Here is a 25082-nt window from a genome sequence, read left to right as displayed (position 1 = left end):
TTCCTGGACCGGAATCAAGCATCCTAGGACCGGTTTCTGGCTATCAGCCGTCTTCAGCCAGGATAGCTTGACTCCAGTGTGTGGAGAACATGGGACTCACGTCTGAGCATACCCATCCCACTCGGGGTGACAGATGCAAAAATAACCGGTCCTCGGAAGCTTGTTTCCGGTCCAGGGAAGGCATTGCTTGGCAGTTAGGGCTGGACTGTTCCCATGAGGCACAGGGTCAGACTGATTTGCATATGGCCATGTCTGAACTGGGGTGGCAGAGTGGGCTAAAGAACGGTGATGGATTAAACTAAGATCTCTTGACTGGGTGTGAGTGTTTGATTGTTTCAGATGCTCCGCCCATCACCACACCCTTTTGTACCGCTTTGTTCGCCATGAGTTGGCAGGGTATGCTCAGACGTGAGTCCCTTGCTCACTTTGCCACTGGATTCAAGCAAGCCGGGCTGAAGACGGCTGAAATGCCAGAAACAGGTCCTCAGAAGCTTGTTTCCGGTCCAGGGAAGGCATGGCTTGGCAGTTCGGACTGGACTGTTCCCATGAGGCACAGGGTCAGACTGATTTGCATATGGCCATGTCTGAACTGGGGTGGCAGAGTGGCCTAAAGAACGGTGATGGATTAAACCAAGATCTCTTGACTGGGTGTGAGTGTTTGATTGGTTCAGATGCTCCGTCCATCACCACCCCCTTTTGTACCGCTTCCAGAATCAACAGCAATTCCAAAAATGGAACCCTTCATTGATAACCTATTGCATGAATTGTTTGGCCCAGTGCTTTCTCGGGTTATGATTGTGGAGCGGGCTCACAGGTCCCTTGGCCCCCAGCCGCGCCCAATCATTGCACGAGTCCTGAACTATGTGGACAGGGATGCGATCCTCAGGTAGGCTAGGGCAAAAAGTCCCATCACAAATCAGGGAAACCAACTGTCCTTCTTCCCTGACTATACTCCTGCTATACAAGCTGCACGCAGGGAGTTCACACCAGCGAAAAGACTCCTACAGATGCTTCCATTCTATATGCCATGTTGTATTCGGCAAAGCTGAAAATTACACACGAAGTCCAGGTACACTTCTTTACAGATGCCAACTCGGCATTGAAATTCACTAAACACATCCGCCCGTGGATATCGCCCTCCCTCTCTTCCCAGCATTCCGCTTCCGAACCGAATTTGAGCGACAATGACTGACTGATGCCGACTCCAATATATACTGTTGCTCACCAGACCTCTACAACATTTAGTTGGTTGTAATGTTATTGCTCCTTGCGAATTGGGTCTTTGGCCCGTTCCTTTCATTTTGTTTTACATGTTGTGTTACTGGCCAACGAAGACCAATGTTAGTATTATAGTTTACTCTATTTCCCAGGTGTAACTAAGTAGGATTTGCTCTATTCACTCACAAGCCTGGCCACCCTGCCAGTAGGCAGGTTCAAGCCGTCGTCTCAGGCCCCCACAGGGAGATCTCCCATGTCTTTGAGTTCATGTTTTGTTATGGGGATAATTCAAGGGTGGGTGGGGGGTTTCCAGTCTCAAACTAATTGGGAGGTTGTAGTGAGTGGGGGGGGGGGAAATGGGGTTTCACGCATTCACAGACAAAGGCTTATTAGTTGCACTGCACTTGCATAAGAGGTATAGCATTTGTAATTCCAATACTGCAGCAACATCTTCATATTTATGTAAATCAACTCTGGCGACATGAATATCTTACACCTCCTTTATTGACCTAACACGACAATTCTATCTCAGGCTGGACTCAGGTTGCTCATTTTCCACTGTTTTATCATGACTGAAACTAGGTTACTCATGTGGAACGTGAGAGGGTTAAACGACTTTCGGAAAGCAAGGCTGATACACACATACTTAAGCAGGCACTGTATTGATGTATGCTTTCTCCAGGATACCCACTTGAAGCACACTGCTGACCCAAAGCTGAAACATGGATATTGGGGGGAGATACATTCGGCTCCATACTCCAACTATGCCAGGGGAGTCTCAATATTGATTAGGAGAGATCTAGGCTGGTCCACAATGTTCACACAAATAGACCCGGAGGGGCGCTTTATTATCGCCACGGGATATCTCATGACAACACAGGTCACCTTCGTTGCAGTCTATGGCCCATATGTGGACGACCCACAGTTTTTCCTTACTGTATGGGGCAAGATTATGGCTATGGGCAGGTACAATGTAATTTGGGGAGGCGATTTCAATGCTGTTTTAATTAATGACGTAGACAGGGTAGGCACCCTACGTAATCCTCATCAAAAAGCGACACCGCAGTAAAACAACATCATACTTGAACACAGGCTTGTTGATATCTGGCGCAGTAGACACCCCGATGTCAGGGAGGACAGCTGCATCACTTCCTATCACAGCGCCTGCTCCAGATTGGAGTATTGGCTAGTTACGTGCGATGTCGCTGCCTGGACCAGAGACGTGCTACAGTTACCACGCACACTCTCTGACCATGCCCCGGTTGTGCTTCTGTGGAAGGTTCCTCATACTTTGGCATGCGCATTCAGTTGGTGACTTCCCCCACATGCTCTGTTAGATGCTGCATTTAAAGAGGAAATCAAGCTTGAACGTATGCACTTCTTCTCTACTAATGAGGAATTGGTGGACTCTCCTTCTGTGTTGTGGGAGGCCCTCAAGGCGGTAATAAGAGGGACTTGTATCTCTAAGCAATCGGGAGTACTTGGGTCCATTCGACTTTTAGCAAACTTGAGCAGGATATCAAATCTCTGGAGTTGCTCTATTTCAGCTCCAGTAACCCTAAACTACTAGCTTCTATACGAAGTACCATCTCTGAATTTGAAACCGAAGCGGAGAGGGAAACCAGGTTTCTGGGAAAGAATGCTAGGGCACGGAGTTACGGAGAGGGCGACAGGCCAGGGAAAACCCTGGCCAATGCACTTAAACAACGCACAACACCCAACTTTATTGCTGAGCTTGCTGATAACAACTCTTCCCTTATGAGAGTTCAAGTGGCCACACTTGAACATCTGACCAAATTCTGTTCTTCTCTCTATACTGCCCATCAGCGGAACCCAACCAGGACTCAGGCGACTACCTAGACTCACTAGAGCTCTTATGGCTTAGTGCCGCCCAGAGAGAAAACTTGGACAAATCGTTTACAGTAGACGACATAACGCAGGTGATAAGAGGCTTCCCAAACGGGAGGCCCCTGGGCTGGATAGATTGACTACACTATTCTATAAGACATATGCAGAATTACTTGCGCCTGCCTTCTAGATGTCTATCAAGAATAGCTGGAGGTTGGGGAGCTGCCGCGGACCATGAGAAAGGATGTAATCATTACCCTACTGAAGTCGGTAATATAGCGACCCTCTGTGATTCTTACAGACCCCTTTCGTTAATTAATGTAGATGCCAAAATTCTGGCTACATTGATAGCTGATAGTCTGCAGCCGTTAATGCCTCTTATCGCTCGCGGGATCAATCTAGCTTTATAATGGGCAGGTCGACAGCCCACAACCTGCGCACCTTCTTTTCTACACTCCACCAAATTGATCCCAAACGCTCAGCCGTTGCAGTATTTCTGGACGCCACCAAAGCGTTTGATTCTTTGGGATAGTCCTTCTTGTTCACCATTTTGCCCAGATTGGGTTTCAGCCCAAAATTCGTTAAAGATCAGCTTACTATATACCAAACCCATTTCCCGGCCCCAAGCCAATGGTTTAATTTCAGACCCCTTTCCCGTTACCCGTGGAACCAGGCAGGGTGCCCCCTGTCACCACTTCTGTTTGCGGTGGCAATGGAGCCATTGGCTGCTAGAATTCGTCAGCATCACTCTGCCCGTGGTCCGGTCTTCACGGATAGAAATCTTATCATCTCAATGTATGCTGATGACATCACGCTATAAATTAGGAAACCTGACGACAACCTAAACCCCGTGCTGGGGGAAATACTCCGCTTTGGCGGTATGTCTGGCATAAAAATAAACTGGACGAAGTCTTCCATCTTGCCGCTTACGGATGCCCCACTGGACACCGCACTGGAATTCACGCTGACATGGGCGGATGACGCCGTGAAGTATCTGGGTGTCTGGCTCAGCAGAGACATACAACAAATTTGGCGCTTGAACTTTGGTAGATTACTTGACTGGCTTGAAGACAAGGTTAAATTCTGGACCGCGCTGCCTCTGACTGGCGGGCAGAATTACCATATTGAAAATGATTGTCCTCCCCAAGGTGTTATATCTTTTCGTGAAAATACCTTTACCACTAACTCAGACCTTTTTTAAATCCCTACGATCTATCACGATTACTACGATCTGGGCTGGAGGCCAACCCAGAGTAAGCGGGGACTTGTTAACTCGCCCACTATCGAAAGGGGGTCTGGGAGCGCCTAACTTCGAACTCTATGCGCTGAGTGCGCAGGCACAATTTCTTCATTATTGGGTACACCCCATCCTGTTTCAACCCCATTTGGCCACCGAAAAGGATATAGCTGACCCCATTCCACTGCACATGGCTGTATATCAACCCTACCACAGAAATTCTAACAAAATCAATACAGTTGAGAACGTGAGATGGGCTTGGGAAGGGCTGAGAAAGCGGACAGATGCCCCTTTACTGTATGCACCCTCTACACCACTTGCGTCACACCTATATTTTCCTTTCCTACACGACAAGGGCGCCATAAATCGGTTCCATAAAATGGGTTTATCAATGCTAGGTGACCTCTACCGACAGGGCAAGTTCCTGGAACCGCCCGCTGGCCAGTTTGGGGGGCACACGCCGGTTCTGGAATTGTTCCTATACTATCAATTAAGATAAAGTAAAACATTACACCCATCTATCCAGAAACCCCTACCACCATGCAGCTGTTAGAAGATTGGTTACACCGTCCTATCGCAAATTGGTCACCAGGCTTTATACTCACACTCAAGCACACACCCTATGGATTGCTCCAAAAGCGTTGGATCACTGGAGGTCGGAGCTAGTGGACCAGCCCACAGATGAAAAGTAGGCTTTCTGCTGCTCACAACTACAACACCTATCCCGAACTATAAGCTGAGGCTTATACATTTAAAATTTCTACATCGATAGTATCCTTATCCCTTACAGTTATTTAAATTAAAGTTGCGGGTGGATTCGCTGTGCTGGAAGTGCAAGAGCGAAGGGTCCGCCTTCCTACACATAGCATGGGAATGTCCAGCCGTCTCTAAATTCTAGGGCGAGGTATGTGATACCATATGAGCCATCACTGAACAAACATTGGAGTGTTCCCCATTAGTTACACTGCTGAACTATGTTGAGAAGACCCCGCCAGGGCTGCGCCGCCTTACTGCTATGCTGCTACTTCTAGCAAAGCACAGGCTGGCTATACATTGGGGAGCCCCTAAGCACCCTCGAGTTCTAGAGTGGGTCAGGGACATTGACTGTTGTCAGGAACAGCTGGCGACTTATTGGGACCTCATGCCCATGGCGTCTCGCCCGAAAGATATCTGGGAACCCTTCACGACTTGGCTCAGGCAAAGAGACGCTACCCAAACTGGTGACTCCAGGCCACCGACGACTGCTAGCTCTCAGGAAGCATCCCAATAGTTGCCTTGCAACCACATATTCTATTGTTCGACACCCTTTCATTAGTAATGCAGATCCTCATTGTGGTCTCCTGGATTTGGTGACATATCGTTAACTCTCAACTTCACTAAGACGCCACAATATCCTGGGATTTATCTGCCTGCGTGTGTTTTTTTAAAACATTTTATTTGCTATCTAATATTGATGCCCACTGTAATTCTGACTGCTTTGATATGTCGGAAGTCACAATATAGTATTACATGGTATATCTATGTGTCCTGACGATATGATATCGTCTGTTTTAAAGAATCCTCAAACTGTGATATCAGAGTTGCTATCTACTGTGCAAGGCATGTCTGTATATGCTTTACGCATATATGTCTGATAAAATCAAAAAGAAAAAAAAGAATAAAAAAGAAAAGAGGCACGGGAGCTGGAGTACTCAGTCGCAGCGAAGGAAACTTTAAATCATGCCACATCACTTGATACCCTCATATGTACAGCATTTATCCTGGTTGTGCAACCTTCCATGTAAGGAGTTCATTCTGAAGAGAAATGGAGACCTACTCCTTGTCACTTTGGAAGAAGGAGGCCGTGATATCCAAGTTACTAGAGTGGCACAACTGCAAACTTTTTACTATGTATTCATGACCATCTGCTGAAACAGAAGCTACGGAGAATTAGCGGGGTTAGGTGAGGTAAGTAGAAGAGATAGAAATGAAAGTGAATTTGTGGAAAATTACAGAAGTGTTTTTCTGCAAAACTTCAGTACAAAAAAAGAGTAAGGTTGAGCCCCTCCAATTCTATGCCAGGCTGGATTCTTAGCCAAAATAACATAAGCAGGTAAAGTCTCGATTCACCACATAGTTTCTTTTTTACCCTGAAATGTCAGCCCATGCTAACAATGAAAGTGCAAAATGCCTAAGAGAAATTTCAGAAGGGTAGAAAGATGCTTCAGCAGATAAACTAGAAAGAGAAAGGATATTTGGGATTTTGAAGAAAGAATAGAGTTCAATTGGAGGGGTGAGAACAGGAGGGCAATAGATGGCGGACCGTTTGCCTCTTGTTCTGTCAGCTTAGTAACCAGCCAATGGCGTCACGTCTCACCCTTGAATGTACAATTTCCCAGTCGGCTAGGGTTTGAGCCATGTCCAGAACAGGGCTCACCAAAATGGCGCTTGGCCACCTTTGGAAGTATGAAAGGGGCTTTAGATACTAACTGCTTCTCAGGTGTAGGAGAAATATGAGCCTTTAAAGTTTGCCTAACTTCTGCTCAGGTTGTCAGTCTTGGTTGCTCTTCTACTTCTTAGGTCACTGAAGAGTTGTAGAGGCATATCAGTTGGAACGGGCCATGCCGTTAAAAAACGGAATCGCTTCTGCTCATGTCACCATCTTACATTACTGCTGCAACAGGTATTTCACCCATTTGGCATAATTTTACTCACCTGGCAGTATCCCTGCCTTGTGCATGTTGTTGTATGGATTACATGGCCTTTTGCGCTTCCACCCTTTTTGGTATAAACACACACAGAACCCCATTCACTTCTCCGGCTATGTTGGTGCTACATATTAGCCTTTGTTTTGTCTTACATCTCTCAAGATACCTTTACACTGATTAACAGTGCTTTCAGTGGCTGTGTCTCTGCTTCTGAGTGGACTTCTCACAGTATATGGGATGGACCGCTGTCACTTCTGGGATGTAATCTATGTAACCTTCTCCATTCCATACTCCAACTAACCCCATGTTATGTATGCTAGGACAGTCTCAAACTTAGGAAACGAATCTAAACTTAGGAAACTAACCACTCCTAAAATGGCACGTTTACAGTTGCATCGATCCTTACACTATATGCTACGCCCCTCATACTATTGCACAGTAACGTTTGCAGCGCCATGTTTGAAGAAGACACAGGGTGCTACAAGGGACTTATTTTGAAGTTATTTTCTACGATTTGTTGAGTTGTATCAAAGTAACACACTCCGTAGTATCCACGGGATATCAATCTTATTCGACAATTGTAAATGAATTGATGGAAGGTTGGAAGAAATACAGAGCAAATAAAGTTATATTTCAAATAAAGTCTTTACTAGAGAGAAATTTCTGGGAGATATATATAAACAAATCAATTGGAGCAAAAGAGTCAACATTAAAGGAGATGATGACGAGATAGACATCTCGTCATCATCTCCTTTAATGTTGTCTTTTGACACCAACCTACAATCACTTTTTATTGTATAATTTGGGTTGTTTGTTTGATTTAGCAGGAGTTGATGCATAATGTTATGAACTATAGAGAAAACAGTGTCTATCTTTATTCATGACTCTTTTACAACTCAACAAATCGTAGAAAATAACTTCAAAATAAGTCCCTTGTAGCACCCTGTGTCTTGAATTACATATTGCCCAAGCCTACAAGGGTTGATTGGATTTCCCCTGACAAAAATAATGTTTGAAGAAGGACGTTGAACCTCATGTTCCTCGCCCAATGCCTCACATTCAGACCAAACTAATTCCAAAACCCTGTCAACACAGCACTGCAAAAGGACACCAGGAACCGGATGCAAATTTTGGTGCTTTATGCCGCTATATAATAAAATATAATATAGGTCTTAACACATTAAAAGGATGACTACTCACTGCAGTAACCAAAGGCCATCTCACTTGCAGTCAGTGAGTGCTTGTTAACTGTGCATAGTTTAGGTAAAACAGAGAAGCTGTGACCACAGAAAGCATGTGCTGTTCCGTCTCTACAAGTGATCAGCAACAGGCACTCTCACAGGGAGAGTCACCTCTGACTGCGTTTGACTGATGAATAGCTTGAAAAAGAAACCGCTACATATTGGGAAAATGAGGTGACCAATAAGGAAAAACCAAATACTTTTCTTTGGAAATCCTGGGAGACAAATAAGGCCTTCTGTTGCATCCAATGGATTGGCCTGGTTTTATGTCCACTCTCCATGACTTTCAAACTTGCCTTTTCATATTTGTGCAAACATGCAGAATATGAAAACCCACATTAAAAACACAAATATGTAGCAACATATAAGCCAATAAAAAACAAGCGACGAGCAATGCTAGATTTCATCTCACACAGTTTTGATACACTCATTGCGTAGGGGCTATTTTACACTATCGACAATTTATACCCATCCGAGACGTACAACTGTCTGAGATGTCAACATACAGGAACTGATGTTATACACATAATACGGTCGTGTCCAGCTACAATGCAATATTGTAGACATGTAACATGCCCTGAGGAAAGTTATAGTTATTCCCTGCTTACTAGATTGTATATTGGGACTACACCTCAGACCAAGGAGGGAAATATCTGCTCTAAAGGTGCCCTTATCTTCACTATTAGCCAAGAGGTTGCATTGGAAACCCTCTGCCTACTCCTTGAACTATCAAAAGAGAGGCCAGAGAATGGTTGGTTGCAAGAGATTACCGTCTCTACGGTTCGAACTGACAAACATATGGTGGACCGACGTGACTGGTGAGAGATGACGGCTGCACCGATTGACGACGAGTCTTCGCAGAAAAATGCAGTGAAAACGGGGATATATAAGATGCATTTGCTTCCATGGCTTTCCTTCTAGCTAAACGCGAGATTGCGGTCTACTGGGGCACTGCACCACCCCCCCCCCCCGCTCCTACTGCTTGGCTCAAACGCATTTCCCACTGTGACAGCCTCAGTTGAGACTATGCCATCCTCCAACCCCCGATGTCCCAACCTATTGATATATGGCAATACCTGCGAGACTACCCCAACACCCTAGATCTAGACACTATCGATCGATTAAAAAAAAACGAAAAAAGTCCCCTCCCCCGCCTTTATAACCGCCTCTAGACTAGTGTCACGTCTCCCCCCATCTAGTTTCTATGTTGCACTAGGATATCCCCCCCACCCACCTCTGTCATCCCTGTATTCTTGTCCTATGTCAGGAAACGGAGCTACTGTAACAACAATTTGACAAAGTGAGTTATTAACTGCTGCCAGATGTATTTTATGTTATACAATAAAACCTATAAAAACGTGTGGGAAAAAAATGCATTTGTTACAGATCAGTAGTCCCCATGCTGATAAATTGTAATACCTACTACTATGGTGCTCTGCTGCTTGTACATTGATCTCTGTACTGCTTATTCCCCCACCTGAATAATGAAGTTTAGTTTTTTTTTTAATGTAAAATCAATAAAATAGCTTTAGAAAAATACAACTATGTAAAATGTGTAAAGTCATTTTATTTTTCAAGTTTAGAAACGATAAAACACCACCACTAGCCATACGAGACACCGCCTACAGCTGACTCCGTAGAGTTAGGCCCTTTTCTCCTCTGCCTCCTCTTAAGCAAGAAAGTGATTCAAATTAACCAATAACCCTCTATTCTCTATGACATGGCGCCGATACAAAACAAGTATTGATCAAAATGGAAAGGGCCTTTTTAACCGCATTAATTCTTACCAGCTCCGGCAGATATTGATTCAGTGTCTGTTTCAGTTGCCTTTTTCTTTGCCACTTCAGCCAGCGCCAATTCACCCTTATCTAGCGCAAGGTAATGGATGTCCTTTGGAAATAAGGCAAAATAAAAGAATAATCTAAAATGAATCTTTAACAAATAAGAAAGAAGAATTTGAAAGGAAAGAGAGCCTTTCATTGCCTAGATCACAGGCCGCAGTCCGCAACGAGAAAAGTGCTGTTTACATTTTAATTTGCCCAGTTTCATTCTTTCCCAATGCAGGCGTTTTATCTTCTAAACACCACATCTTAGTGGCTGCGATCAATCGCTTTTTCCTGAAGCGAAATTCATATATCTTTACCTGCAAACAATTTTTTTGATGACCCAAGCTTTGAAAATCTTTCTACAAATGTAAACAGAGTAAGAGGGAAGCCAAAGGACATATTCTTTTTGATAATAGATGTGATTGAATACATTTCTTGCGGAGGAAGGAGATGGACAACTTCCTGTTTCTGCTGCTAAACGAACAAGTTACCTACCTTCAGTAATGCCTTATCTGGTAGACGCTATCTAGCTGCAGGTTCCTTACCTTTTGAATTTTCTCCAGGAGTCAGACTGGATCCGAAAAAAATTCTCGAACAGTATCTCTGTGTGCCGGTGGGTGCCGGTGGGTGGCATCAATCGGCTCCGCAAGGCATCGCCGAAAGTGACGTAATCGGTGCCTATATATGCGCCAACCCAGCGTGCTAATGTCAGTTTCTTTTTGTAACTTTCCACGCAAGGAGTGCAGAGCCATGAAGAACACTGACCGCTGGTGTGGAAAACTAGGGCCCTGAAAAGGGGGAAAACCCTGTCCCTGGAAATCCATTTGCAGAGAGGAGGATGGGTGGGTCGGTATGGAATCTGCGGCTAGATAGTCTCTCTACCAGATAAGGCATTACCAAAGGTAAGTAACCTGTTCATCTGATAGAGACCTCTACCCATTTCTGAAGGTAACTAACTTGTTCATCTGATACAGACTTCTAGCTGCAGATTCCTTACCTTCTGAATGGATACCAAAGCAATACCTCCCCGGGGGTGGGCCTGCGGACCAATTTCATACGATGAAAGCCTGCAGGACTAAACAGGCAAAGTGCCCTTCCCGACGGACTTGACTGGCTAGCTGGTAGTGTTTTGTGTACGTGTGCAAGGATGCCCACGTTGCTGCCTGGCATATATCCAGGGCCGAAACTCCACATGCTAACTCATTGGTCGCAGCTTTAGCTCTGGTGGAATGGGCATGCAAACCCTCAGGAGGTTGCTTTTTGGTAAAAGCTTTGCTGATCGGAATACACAGCATTATCCATCGAGAGATGGTCCCCTTTTGTATGGCCTATCCTTTCTTTGCTCCGACAAGCCCCACGAAGAGTTGGTTGTGCACCTCGAACTTTGTTTCCGATCAAGGTAGGACGAGAACGCTCTTTTTGGGTCCAAACAGTGAGGTCACTCCTCTTCCTTGGAAGGATGAGGCGGAGCGTAAAAAGTAGGTAGAGTGATGGATTGGCCTATGTGAAAAGAAGCGACCACTTTATGTATATAGGAAACTCCCGTACGAAGGACCAGTTTGTCTGGGTAGTAAGTATGAAGGCTTGGATAACAAAGCCTGAAGCTTGCTAACCCTCCAGGTAGATGACATAGCCACAAGGAAGGCTGTCTTGATGATAAGAAGCCTGATGGATAATTGTGCAACAGCTCGAAAGGAGCACATATAAGGAAAGTGAAGACAAGATTGAGGTCCCACTGAGGCATAATAAAAGGAGAAAGTGAAAACAAATGTTGCAAACCTTTAAAAAATCTATTTACAATAGTGGGTTTGCAGAGGGGTGGCTAGTCAGGCAACTGCAGAAAAGCTGAAATAGCAGAAAGATAACATTTGAGAGTGCCCAGAGCAAGGTCCGGCTGGGCAAGAGACTAAATGAAGAGAAGACCCTGAGAAAGGAATCGATTTCTTGTTCTGTACACCATGCCACAAATTTTCCCAAATGGCAGGTGTATACCGTCTTGGGATGCCTGGCTGCCAAGACAATGTTACAGACTTTGGGAGGAAGTTTGAAAGCTGTCAACTGTCACTGCTCAATCTCTACGCAAGAAGTTGGAGTGTTGACCGGTTTGGTGGAGACCCTTCGCTGCTGCTGCAACAGAAGATCCTGCCCAAGGGCTAACTTGATCGAAGGACCGTTGGCAATGGTCAACAGTTCGGGATACCAGACTTTCTGCGCCCAGTCTAGGATAATTTTGGCCAGGTCGTTCCTGATCTTCTTGAGCACTCTGGGTACGAATGGCATGAGAGGAAAGGCGTACAGGAGGCTTGGGCAACTCAAGACAGACAATGTTTCAGAAGAGGTCGCCTTAGAAATTCCAGCACACAGAACTGCGTATATTGCGCGTTCTTACCGGTGGTGAACAGAGCTAACCAAAGATCTCCCCACTGCTGAAAGAGACCTTGTACCACCTCCTGATGAGACACTATTTGTGATCCACTAGGCATCATCGGCTGAGTTAATCCGCCCTGGTGTTCAGAGAGCCAGTCACGTGCTGAACCACCTTGGATATGCCCTGATATTCCAGCCATGTCCAGAGACGCAGGACCTCTTGACAAAGGATCCACAACCACAACTCGCCCTGTTTTTTACAGTACTACATGGCAGTTGTGTTGTCCGTGAATGCCTGCACTAGCCTTCCTTTGATGGAGGGGAGAAATTCTTTCAATGCCAGCTGGATTGAACGGAGCTCCAACAGGTTGATGAGGAGTCTGGATTCCTTCGGACAACAGAAGCCTCTGAGTTCCACCTATCCGAGATGGTCGCCTCATCCCAGGAGTGACGCATCTGTCACTACTGTCAGATCTGGGTGTCGCAGACCCAATCGTAGTTCATTAACCACCACAGCAGATCTTTTACAGTTTCCCTCCGAGATCTGGACCTTGTCAGAGAGATTCCCCTGATGCTGCGCCCTCTGGAACTTCAGGTCCCACTGCAGAGCCTGCATATGCCAATGGGCATGTGTCACAAGCAGAATGCAGGAGGCCATGTGGCAGTGCCAGTCTCACTGTAATCAGGATAGAGGCTAAAACATCAGCATCATAGCCTGAATATCTTGGGCACACCGTTCGCGAGGATATGCCCAAAACTGCACCATACGCAGAACAGCTCCAATGAAAGGGAGCGTCTGAGAGGGAGTCAGGTGTGACTTTAGCACGCTGAAGAGGTCCACCATAGTCTGGAGGTGGGAGACAACAGCCAGGGGCAAGCTCACCTTCAACATCCAGTCTTCGAGATAAAGGAAGATCGACACCCTTGATTTCTGCAGATGAGCTGCAACCACTGGCATCAACTTGGTGAACAGCAGCGGGCCCTGGTAACACCAAAAGAGGGCACAGCTACCTGAAAATGCTCCTGGCAAACCGTGAACCGTAGGTAATGCCTGGCATGATAGGAATGTGGAAGAACGCATCCTGCAAGTCCAGTGCTACCATGCAGTCTCCAAAGTCCATCGCAGACAAAACTTGAGCGAGTATGAGCATTTTGAACTTCTCTATCTTTATGAAGAAATTGAGAGGCCAAAAGTCTAGGATAGGTCAATGGCCTCTTTCTTTCTTGGGCATCAGAAAGTAGCAGAAATAGCAAGCACAACCTACTACTGGCATTGGCACCCTCTCTATGGATCCCTTGGCCAAGAGAGCGATCACTTCCTGGTGAAGTAAAGAAAGAAGGTTCTCCGTCAGCCTGTTGCAAGCAAGTGGGGCGGTAGTCTCAAAGGGGGAGAGTTGTCTCTCTGGCCAATCTGCAGAACCCATTGGTCTGATGTTATAGAGTGCCAGCGGAGCAGGTGATGTCGGATTTTGATGCCCACGATCGTAAGGGGAAGACTATAAGGGTTTGGAGGCTACGCCTGCCAGGGGGGTGACTGGCCTGACTTCTGGCTGCCCAACATAAGAGGCCTGGGGTACCGCGTCCTCAGCCTCGCAGAGGCTGGGAAGCTTGAGCACCACAGTGGCTCTGTGGGCATAGACACAGCTGTAAGCCCCTTCTGTGGCGGATTGGGGTGGCAAGGTGCCATGGAAAGGCCCAAGGACCTGGCCTTAGCACTGCTGTCCTTAAAGCGCTCAAGCACTGTATCTGCCTTGTCTCCAAACAGACAGAGTCAACAAAGGGCATGTTAATGAGCGATTCTTGGACATTCCCAGAAAAAAACAGTAGTCCTCAAACAAGTGTGGCGTTCTAAGGCCACTGTCAACAAAACTGCTCTGCCCAGTGAGTCAGTGGTATCCAATACACATCACATTGTGAGCTTAGCCGCCTCTCTCCTGTCGCCAACCGCGTGAGAGAGTACCGTCTCTAACTTCCTATGGGATCATTTGTAGCAATTGTGCAACTGTATCCCACAGAGCATGGGAATAGCGGCCCAAAAGGCATGCAGTGTTCACGGCTGCAGTGCCAGTCAGGGGGAAGAACACATGTTCTTGTCTAAATTGTCCAGCCTCTTGGATTCCCGATACAGTGGTATGGTTGGGAATGCTCCAGAATTTATGTGGGAAGTGGAGTCTTGGACCACCAGGCTCTCCAGGGCAGGCTGTTGCATGAGGGAGTTGGGATCCCCTGGGGCAGGGCGGTGGAGACAGGCAGTTGTCCTGTTCACAGGAACCCCTGTGTTGGACTTGGACTAAGCCCCAAGCAGGGCATTAGTAAGAACTTCAGTAATTGGGAGAAGCGGTTCAGAGGGCGACACTCCCTGTTGAAGCACCTCTGTCAAGTTGTTGGCCTTGAATGGCACAGAGGGCAAGCTAAGGTCCAGGACCTCTGCCGCCCTCCTCATTACCATTGACAATGAAGATTCTTCCTCCGTAGCCACAGTAAGGGGGGAAAACATGCCAGTTATCCAGTCTGCTGCCATCTGCTAAATCCTCATACCAGTCCTTGTTTGTGTCATAAGGCTTGTATTCTTCAGGGCCCACCGATCCTTCCCAATTCTCCCTGAGTCCTAGCCCATAAGAATAGGGCTCAGGCTCCGGCCTGGAAGGTATGGCTCCAGTCACCACAGGAGTTGGCGTTCAACGAGGGCCCTCAAGCTCCGTGTTGTAGTCGGGGATCAGAATGGGGACAGCACTGCTGGGAGCACCTGCATCAGGATCGGCACCAGGGAGGGTCGAGGTGGCATGACCGGCGCTGGTCCAGATCCACCTGGGGATCCAAGGGGCCAGACTGGTGCCGGGGCTGGAGCGGCCTGCGTGGATCCAGTAGGTGCCTTTCCTGAACCAGCGGAATTTGAAGGCACGCAGAGAGAGAATGGGCCCAGTGCTTAATTTGTAAAATATGATATGCAGGTGCTCAAATGTTTGTTGGAGGCCACACCTACTTTTCTTCGGATCCACCCATTTCCTACACTGGCTCCACCCACTCTATTGGCTCCACCCACATCCTCACTGGCACTGCTAAAAGTCAGATGTAATACCTGATCGATCTGAATTTCAGCAAGGGATGATCACGCATCAACACCCCCCACAGTTAAAGGTTCTAATTTCCTGTCTGTGCCATCCAGAGCAGCGAGACAGGATTATGTCACTGGCCCAGGATGCCGACGTGACGCGTCACGTCTGTGAACTTATGATGTGGGGGAAACACCATTCTGAAAAGGAAACCTGATCAGCAGACTGAATGATCCAGTCAGATAATACATTCCTTCCCATCCCAAGACTTTCCATTCAGTTATTCAATTGTTCATAGGCACAGGCCAGAGGCAGCAGATTGCATTAATGTGCACCAGCAGTGATAGGCAATTTAGGATTTGCATTTCTACAGATCGGACAGAGCCAGAGGGAGATTTATTTTTGTAGCAGTCAGTTGGTGAAAATGTCTTTTGATGCACTTTTTAATTGTTGCAAATTGTGCTGCACAATTGCCACTACTGCCTCAAATGGATGTCATTTGGCTCCACTATTAAGCCTCTGCCTGCTTAGGTCTCGTGACACCTGAACTGCGGTCTGTGGGCGAGACGTGAACATGTACTGGAGTATGGCCTGCAGCTTGTCAATAGAGGCTGTGAGCTCCACTGCAAAGACAGACACATAACCACAGAGTGCATTCTCCTGGCTGCCTGTACTCATGGATCTTCATACAGAAACAAAGGAACAACAGTTGCTGTTGCACCAGGACTGTGTCTGTGTTGCATAATCATAGATATTCCATCCATGCTCAGTCGCATACTTGCAAACTTTTTTTGCAAGAAGTGCTTTTAGAACGGACTGCCGGTGCGTGCATCATCGTGCGTGCAAAAGGTTTCAACTTTAAAGCCTGAACCACTGCCAGTGATCCTGATGATTCAATCTGGAATATGCAGTACTGGGAATATGGCCAGTCAGGAGGGCTGGTATTACAGGATGCCATGCTGCCAAGCGAGCCCGCCAAGCATTTGGGCGAGTGACTGAGTGAGCCCAAAATACTCCTCTTTAATGAAAAAGTTTTGGGAGCGCGTGCCATGCGCTCGATTCCAATCAAGATTTGTCAGTGAGGGAAGGCTCAGAAGCTCAGACGGAGTGACAGTGTTATTTTACAGTCCGACAGAAGACCATTAACAGTTAATCATGATTTAGTAACTGTCTTCTTGACTTGCTTGCATACATAATTGTACCCGGCCTGGCATGATGGAAGGAAGAGGGAATGCCGGGCCCCGGGGGAAGCACAGTCGCAGACTAGTCTTCCCACGGGGACTTTCGCGCAGGGATAGGCTAGTCAGGGGAAGGGGAGGAGTTAGGAGGGGGGTATAAGGTACAGTGGAGGAAGGGAACTTCCTCTTCCTGTGCCTGGCATCATTGGGAGGGCTTAGCGAAGGGAGTCTTAGTAGGACATTTGTGTAGAGTAGTTAGGGTAGGCTGGGTGTTAATACCTATTTTCCAGCGCCGCAAGCTGCCTAACGGTAGCGGAGAGTAGGCACGCCTGAAGCGTGGGGTTACCGAGGAGGTTCCTCCGACGGCCTTTCCTCATCGTGCGGTGCTGCCATGGCCAGCGCTTCGCGGCGCACGCCTGAAGCATGAGCATCGTGATGTCCGGTGTCCCCGAGGAGGTGCGGGCGGCCCTGCTGCTGCTGACCCGCACAGGGCGAGAGGACCTACTACAGCCAGGTGTGTTGGGCCAGTCCTGGGTGGGCTGTACAAGGGCCACGCGCGCGGCCTCGGCTCATGGGACACATGCAGGGAGTTTTCTTGCCACCAGGCGGGGTTTTCAGGGGCTACTGCCCGCCCCCGTCCCTCCCTATTTGGGGGGCCATGTCCTGGGAAGACAGGGCGCAGGAGGAGAGGCTTCTGGCGCAGATCCAGGAGGCCAGGTGGGCAGAGCAGACAATGTCACGGGTGGGTGCTGTTTGGGGGCCTGAGATTGAGGGCCCACCCACCCCGACCTCTGAGGAGGAACGGGAGGCGGAATTAGAAGAAGAGATGAGGCAGGCAAAGGGCAGGAAGTCTGTAGTGGCAGGGTCTAAATGCAAGGTTCAGGGTTCAGGGATGGCCGGGACGGCCGGGACGGCTTTGAGGCCCGATGATGCCGGGGCCCACTCAGTCTGGAGCGACCTGAGGGGCGGGCGGGGAACCAGGCCGGCGGCTGTCGGCAGAGCTCGGGGTGCCTGGCGGGGCGCAAGACAGCCCTGAGACGCCGGCCAGAAGCAGTAGGGCAGTCCGCGGCGGCTGTCCCTCCACCGCGGGCACGGGCTACAGCGTCGCGTGTGGCTGGTACGCCTGGTTCGCCTGTTGGATCGCAAAAAGGTGTGAAGAGGAAGGTGAAAGACGCGTGGAGTGCACCTGGCGATTTTGAGCCGGTGTTGGAATTGGATTATGGTGCGGAGAGTGATGAGCTTGAGGATGGGGAGGTGAGGGAGGACAGGGCCGGCCCGAGGGGTGAGGTGGACAACAGAGACGTTGGTGTTTTACAGGCCCAAAAGACGGTGAAAACCAAGGACAAGGCGGCAGTCAAGGTGGCGGCTCCGCGCGGACGATCCCGGGACTTGGCGGCTGCTGTCTCAGGTGAGGGTTCCTGGTGGACTGCCTGGGATGGGGGGCCTAAGGAGGGTAGGAAGAAGGCTTGTCGGTCAGGGTGGGGGAGGGGTCAGTCCGGGAGGCAAGGTGGCCAACGGGCGATCCACCTGTGGATGGTGAGGCGGTGGATGGTAAGTCGGTGGCTACGGCGGGGGTGCAGACGGACAAGGGGGACGGTAAGGAAGAGAAGTGTGACACGAAACTGCCGAAGAAGTTGCCCTACATGGGCTTGGTGATGCCCTTGGGGTCGCATTTGTCAGAGAAGGTCAGGTCCAAGATTTGGAAGCACGAGCATGTGGACGTTTTTAAGCTTTTACACAGGGAGGTGCAGGCGAAGGAAGGGTCAAAGGAGGAAGAGTGGGAGCTAACTAGAAGACCCCTGGTCTCGATCACGATGGAGAACTGGACGTCGGCGTTTCTCATTTATGCCAGCATATATTGTGAGAAATATTTGGATCGGGCAATTGCGCTATTGAAGTATATGGATATTATTCGTAAGGCGCAGATGCAGTTTGGGGGCTTTGCGTGGTTAAGCTACGACGAGGAGTTCAGGGCCAGAGTTTGCGCGAATCCAGAGAAGAATTGGGGGGAAGTGGATCAAGAGTTCTGGATGCAGTGGATGGCGTCCACACATTCTGCGGCCTCTACTCACATGGCTAGCGGCTTGCTCGTGCCGTATCGGTCCTTTCCGCCGCATCTCGCCCACGGCGGGGCGGGGGGAAGTGCGGTTCCCAGCACCATCACTTCCGGTCAGTCCGGCAAACAGGGAGGCTACACCACGGGGGCCTGTTGGAGCTACAACAGGAGGCACTGTTCGCGGTACCCCTGTCGGTTCAAGCTCTAAGGGTGCCTATCGCTGGTCACCCCCTCTGAGCAATGGCGCAACACCAGGGGCAGGGGCCAGCCTGGACCGAAGGGCACCGGTTAAGGTGGAGGCGATGGCTGCTTGGCTTTCGTGTTACCCGGACAGGGCGGCGGCCCTACGACTTTTTTGGGGTTTCACGGAGGGCTTTAGGGTAGGCTACCAGGGTCCCAGGGTGCGCAGGTGGGCCGACAATTTGAAATCTGCGAAGGAACTACCCCTGAAACGAAGGGCGCCTACACCGGTTAAGGTGGAGGCGATGGCCGCTTGGCTTTCGTGTTACCCGGACAGGGCGGCGGTCCTACAACTTTTTTGGGGTTTCACGGAGGGCTTTAGGGTAGGCTACCAGGGTCCCAGGGTGCGCAGGTGGGCCGACAATTTGAAATCTGCGAAGGAACTACCTGACGTGGTGGCAGACAAGCTGAGGAAAGAAGTGGTTGAGGGGAGAGTGGCAGGCCCTTTTACTGACTGGCCTCTGGATGATCTGATCGTTTCTCTGCTGGGAGTGGTGCCCAAGAAGGAGGAGGGGGAGTTTCGTATGATTCATCACCTCTCGTGGCCCGAGGGCCAGTCAGTGAACGATTTCATCGCGGAGGAGGATTCGCGGGTGCTTTACGCGCCGGTGGACGATGCGATCAGTTTGGTGAGAGCCTGCGGTGCGGGGGCTGAATTGGCGAAATGTGACATGAAGTTGGCCTTCCGGCTGCTGCCAATTCATCCGGCGGATTTCTCGCTCCTAGGCATGCAGTTTGGGGGGGCCATCTACGTGGACAAAGTGTTGCCCATGGGGTGTGCCATCTCCTGCGCCCTGTTTGAGCTCTTCAGTACGTTCCTGCAGTGGGCTGTTGTGCGTTTTAGTGGGTGCCGAGAGGTCACGCACTATTTGGACGACTTCCTCTTCGTTGGCCAGGCAGGCTCCGGGGATTGCAGCAGGGCCCTGTCGCGGTTTCAGGAGCTCACTTTCCATTTTGGTGTCCCATTGTTATGTTATGTTATGTTATAAAAGCTCTTTTATAGCGCACGGCTACTCCATGGAGTGTCCCGGCGCTTTGCATTGCATTGGCGCCTTAGAAGACGGCGGGTACCAGCTGCTGTCTGACGTTTCTTGGAATTGAGTTGGACTCTGTGCAGTGGCAGGCCCGCCTCCCCGCGGGAAAAGTGTCCGAGATCTTGGCATGTCTGGAATGGACGATCGGGGAGAAGCGCATCGCGTTGAGGGCAGTGCAGAAGTTGTTGGGTTTCTTGAACTTTGCGTGCCGGGTGGTCAGGGCAGGGCGGACGTTATGCAGGCGGCTCGGCATGGCCATGTCGGGGGCAGTGCTTCCACACCACAGAGTCAAGATTTCCATGGGAGTGCGGGCCGACTTGAGGACATGGCTGACATTCTTGGAGGACTTTAACGGGGTGTCACTGGACTTTCAGGACGACAGGGCGGTTTGGCAATGTCAAATTTTCTCTGATGCAGCTGGGTCAACGGGGCTTGGCATCTTCTGGGATGGGCGGTGGTGTGCTGAAGTTTGGCCTGCTCACTGGATGAATCAAGGGAGAAGCATTGCTTTTCTGGAGTTTTTTCCTTTGCTGGTGGAGCTGGTGATTTGGGGGCGAGAGTTCCGGAACAGGTCTGTGCTGTTCCACGTTGACAACATGACGGTGGTGGAACTGGTGAACCGCCAGAGGGCCAGGGATCTAAGAGTGCTGCGTTTGCTGCGGAGATTCGTGTTGGGTTGCCAGCAGTTGAATGTGGTGTTCAGGGCCAAGCACGTCTCTGGGGCGAATAACGACATTGCGGATGCTTTGTCTCGTTCGCAGTGGCAGCGGTTCCGGGAGCTTGCACCGGGAGCGGATCAGTACAAGACCGAGCTACCGGACGGCATCTGGGCCTTGGGGGAGTGAGGATGATTGGCCTGGCGGAGCGTTCGGTTGCTGACACCACGAGGAGGACGTATCGGCTAGCTTGGTCTGAGTTTGGTGCTTTCATGAATTGGGATCAGGAGTCGTGTCTGGAGGATAGGACTGTGGTTGAGCAGGGTGTTCGGCGATTTGTGTTGAAGTGCATCGATAAGGGTTTGATTGCGGCTACGATTTCTGGGAAACTGGCAGGAATATCCTTTTATTGTTCTTTGTTTCTGGGATTTGATCCCACAAAAGATGTTGTTTTGAGCAGGGTGCTCAGAGGTTGGAGCAGGGAGCGCGGGGCTGGGGGGGGGGGGGAAGTTGCGGGAGGCGATTACGTTTGAGTTGTTGGTTCGGCTGGTTGGGGTGTTGCCGGTGTGTTGCTATGATGCTTTTGAAGCCAGGATTTTTTGGCTGTGCATGGTGTGGATGTTTTTTGAGGTTTTTCGGGTGTCCGAGTTGCTGGGCTCGAGAGCTAGTGCGGGCAGGCGGTATGAGGAGATACGTGTGGATGGTGGGCGCTTGGGGATCTGGCTTGGACGCTCCAAGACTGATCAGTTGGGGCGGGGCAAGTGGGTTTGGCTGTGTAAAGCTGGTGGGGGGGGGGGTTGTCCGGTGGCGGAGTGGAGATTGTTTGTGGGGGCCTCGCCTGTGTTGAGTGGGGAGATTTTCCTGCATGAGTCTGGAGCGCGGGTGACGGCAGGCCAGTTGTTGGCAGTGTTGCGCATGGATTTGCGACGTTTGGGGCTGGAGCCTGCTGGTTTTCGGACACACTCCTTTAGGATAGGGGCCGCAACAGCTGGGGCCCGGTTGGGGTGGTCCTGGGATAGGATCAGACAGATTGGGAGATGGAGGTCTCGTTGTTGTGAGAGGTATGTGCGGAAGTGTGCTGGGGGATCCAGTAGGGTGGACTGCGGGCGGGATCGTGGTTTATTGATTTGTTTTAACATACCTTTCTCTCGTAGGTTGCGTGGGCGGACCGGGGAACAAGACTGTGACCTGGATTGTGGGGCACTCCTTCGTGCACTGGGCGTCCAAGTACGCAGAACAGCAGGTGTACGGCCGTAACCTGGGACTGAAAGGACACTTACACAAGGTTGTAATGGTGGGGAAAAAGTGGTATGCGATGGGGGGCACTATTGCCTTGGCTCGCTAAGATGGTCCCGCAGAGAGGAATGCCGGACCTGCTAATTGTGCATTTGGGGGAAAACGATCTGGTGCAGCTGTCAGGTGAAATGAAATGAAATGAATGAGTTTTATATAGCGCACGACTTACCCTGGGGCATCTCAGCGCTTGCTTAGGGAACCCGTCCTGGTATTCCCCTGTGAGATACCCTGGCGGGGTATCCACAAGGTGAAAGCCAGGCATCCCGCCGCGAGGGGCCGTTGTGGAGATTAAGCAAGCTATTGCCCAGAGTCGCAGAGTGTGAACCCGTGAGTCGAGAAGGCACCGGAGCGAGAATTAACGAGTCCGTGGAATTTTGAGCCCAAGACCCGCCAAGGCGGGGAATTGAACCCTGGTCCCGAGCCGAACTCAAGCTCCAGGTCTGCCGCCTCTAACCCCTGAGCCACACTTCTCCACTGTTTGGCGCTTTAACAGTTCATGCAGAGAGACCTGGAGGTATTGAAATCGAGGCTTGCAGGGTCCTGCATTGCCTGGACTGAATTGGTGCCCAGGAAAGTCTGGAGAGGGGCCATGAAACATGGGGCGATTGAGAAAGCACGAAGGAAGCTCAATAGGGCAATGAGACTTTTTTGTGGTGACAAAGACATTAAAGTGATCTCGCACTCGGGCATTCGACTGGAGGAGCCTTTGCTTTTCAGGGACGACGGTGTGCACCTGTCTCGAATGGGGAACGCTTATTATATGATGGAGATGAGGGATGTGGTGAGCAGGTTGTGGAACGAGGCGATTTGGTGTTGCTGGGAGTGAGGTATGGAACGGGATGTGTGACCCTTAGGTTGCAGGGGGGGGGGGGGGGGGGCAGGGAACCGCCCTACAGGGGGTTCCATGGTTGGCGGTACTTTGAAGGGAGAAGGGGGTCAAGAGCGGGCACACCCATCCCTTGGGGGGGGAGTTTTAAATGGCAGCTAGAGGCATGACTGAAAGGTCACGAGGATCGGTGGGATGACAGGTGATTGGATGATGAATGAGGTACGGTTTGGGCAATGCAGGGGCCTGGTATGAGGTAGAACGGTTGAAGCATGTGTGAAGTGAAGTGTTGTGTGGGGTTTGAAGTTATTACTGTTATTGTTTACTGTTATGTAAGATTACGCAGCCTGGTCTAATAAATGGCCTTTTACACTGACACTGCGTGGTCTATTTATTGCGCGATGCCGGGCCCCGGGGGAAGCAAAGTCGCAGACTAGTCTTCCCCCGGGGTCTTTCGCGCAGGGATATGCTAGTCAGGGGAAGGGGAGGAGTTAGGAGGGGGGGTATAAGGCACAGGGGAGGAAGGGAACTTCCTCTTCTTGTGCCTGGCATCATCGGGAGGGCTTAGCGAAGGCCACCCACCCGCCCTGCAGTTAAGGGTGTGGTTTTGGGTTGGTTGGGTTTGCCAGTTTAGGCCGAGCTGCGTTTAGGCGGTACTTTGAAGGGAGAAGGGGGTCAAGAGCGGGCCACACCCATCCCTTGGGGGGGGGGGGGGGGGGGAGTTTTGAATGGCAGCTAGAGGCATGACTGGAAGGTCACGAGGATCGGGTAGGATGACAGGTGATTGGATGATGAATGAGGTACGGTTTGGGGAATGCAGGGGCCTGGTATGAGGTAGAACGGTTGAAGCGTGTGTGAAGTGAAGTGTTGTGTGGGGGTTTGAAGTTATTACTGTTATTGTTTACTGTTATGTAAGATTATAGAATAAATGGCCTTTTACACTGACACTGCGTGGTCTAATTATTGCGCGATCGGTGCGTGCGTCGTGCGTTCACAAGAACTGGTTTCAATTTTAAAAAGCAAAGCCTGAGCCAGTTTATTTATTATTTTTTATTTAAATGCAGATTTATATAGCGCAAACTCGACCTGAAGGTATTGGAGCGCTTTGCGCTTTGCATGAGCACCGGTTACATTACAGGATACATTCAGGCACGGGGAGAAGATTAAGTGATTTGCTGATGAAAGGAAGAGGGAATGGATGCCGCCTCTTGCCTATATTTTAGGCAAGGCTCTGGGTTACTTGGAGCATGCGTGCTCAAATTAATTACCTGGCGGCGGTAGTGAGGTACCCAGCCGTTTGTTGAGTGAGAGTGAGACCTGCGACCAGTACTGCCTGAGACGGGGTGACCACACTGAGAAAGTGAAGCCAATCTACGTTTAATGAATTCATGCGCAGGTGCGCGCCATGTTTGGATAAATCAAGTCAGAGTCTCTGAGAGCCACGGGTTGGCCTGGGCAGGCAGGGCCTGCCTTGGCTTTCTAACTTACTTCCAGTACTGCGGCGCCGGCAGGCCCTAGGCGATCTGTGGCGTCTATCGAGATGACCTATGGCCGGCGGGTGTGCTGTGCGGCAGCTACTACTAGGCCAGGGCCAGGCACTGCCTGTCTGGCAATCTGTTAATCTGAATGAATGATGATCACACACAGAACTGATCACATCCTAATAATCGAATCTTGTGCTGGAGGCAAGCTGCCTACCACCACCACGGTGATCTGACAACCTGACGGTCCGGACCATCAAGCCACCATGCTCCGAGTCCGGAAAAAAGAAAACAGCGTTGATTTTGACATGGCATGCAAGACTGCAAGACATCACATCGCTAGTTGGCTACTACTCTAATACTAAGTAAGTTAGGGATTAACTCCTTACCTTTACTTGTGGTGGGCTGGGAGGGAGTCAGGGACACACACTGGCTGCACTAGTCTCACACTGCCTTCAGCCTTTAATTACTACGCTAGTACAAGACAATTCTGCCTGATCGATGCCTGCCCAGGCTCAGGATGCCGCTGTCTTGCCCCTGGCCTCAGGCTCAACTACGTCATCATCGGGCAGGGTGGGGCTGAACGAACGATGCTGACTCATGCTGAGCTGCACTGCTGCAGTGGTTATGCTGGGCCCGGGGCGTGGCAATGTGAAAAAAATCTGCGCAAGCGACCTGCAGCATAGCCCACCCCGCCCATTCAGAACCAAAATCTAGCCCAAAAATCTTTAATCTCCTCTGACTTGGGGGCTCCCTCGCAGCTCAGGGCAGGCTTAGTCACAGTGACTAAGAAGAGTCACAGCCCCAAGTTGCACTGTTAAGCACTGGTCCGTGACTC

At 49.9% G+C, this 25082-nt stretch overlaps 1 protein-coding gene across 2 annotated transcripts in view; it reads right to left on the bottom strand.

Annotated features, from left to right (window-relative positions):
* The window catches only part of WDPCP (WD repeat containing planar cell polarity effector), a 2342145-nt gene that overhangs the window by 823529 nt on the left and 1493534 nt on the right, over positions 1–25082 (bottom strand). For both annotated transcript variants that reach the window (XM_086927625.1, XM_086927624.1), the window contains one exon: positions 10019–10121. In XM_086927625.1, the coding sequence (XP_086783751.1) occupies positions 10019–10121 (103 nt within the window). The remainder of the gene's footprint in view (positions 1–10018; positions 10122–25082) is intronic.

The sequence above is a fragment of the Lissotriton vulgaris genome, chromosome 6 (assembly GCF_964263255.1).
Source record: "Lissotriton vulgaris chromosome 6, aLisVul1.2, whole genome shotgun sequence".
In the NCBI taxonomy this organism is placed as follows: Eukaryota; Metazoa; Chordata; class Amphibia; order Caudata; family Salamandridae; genus Lissotriton; species Lissotriton vulgaris.
The sequence above is the reverse complement of the archived record's forward strand: the minus strand, read 5'-3'. Positions and strand labels throughout refer to the sequence as shown.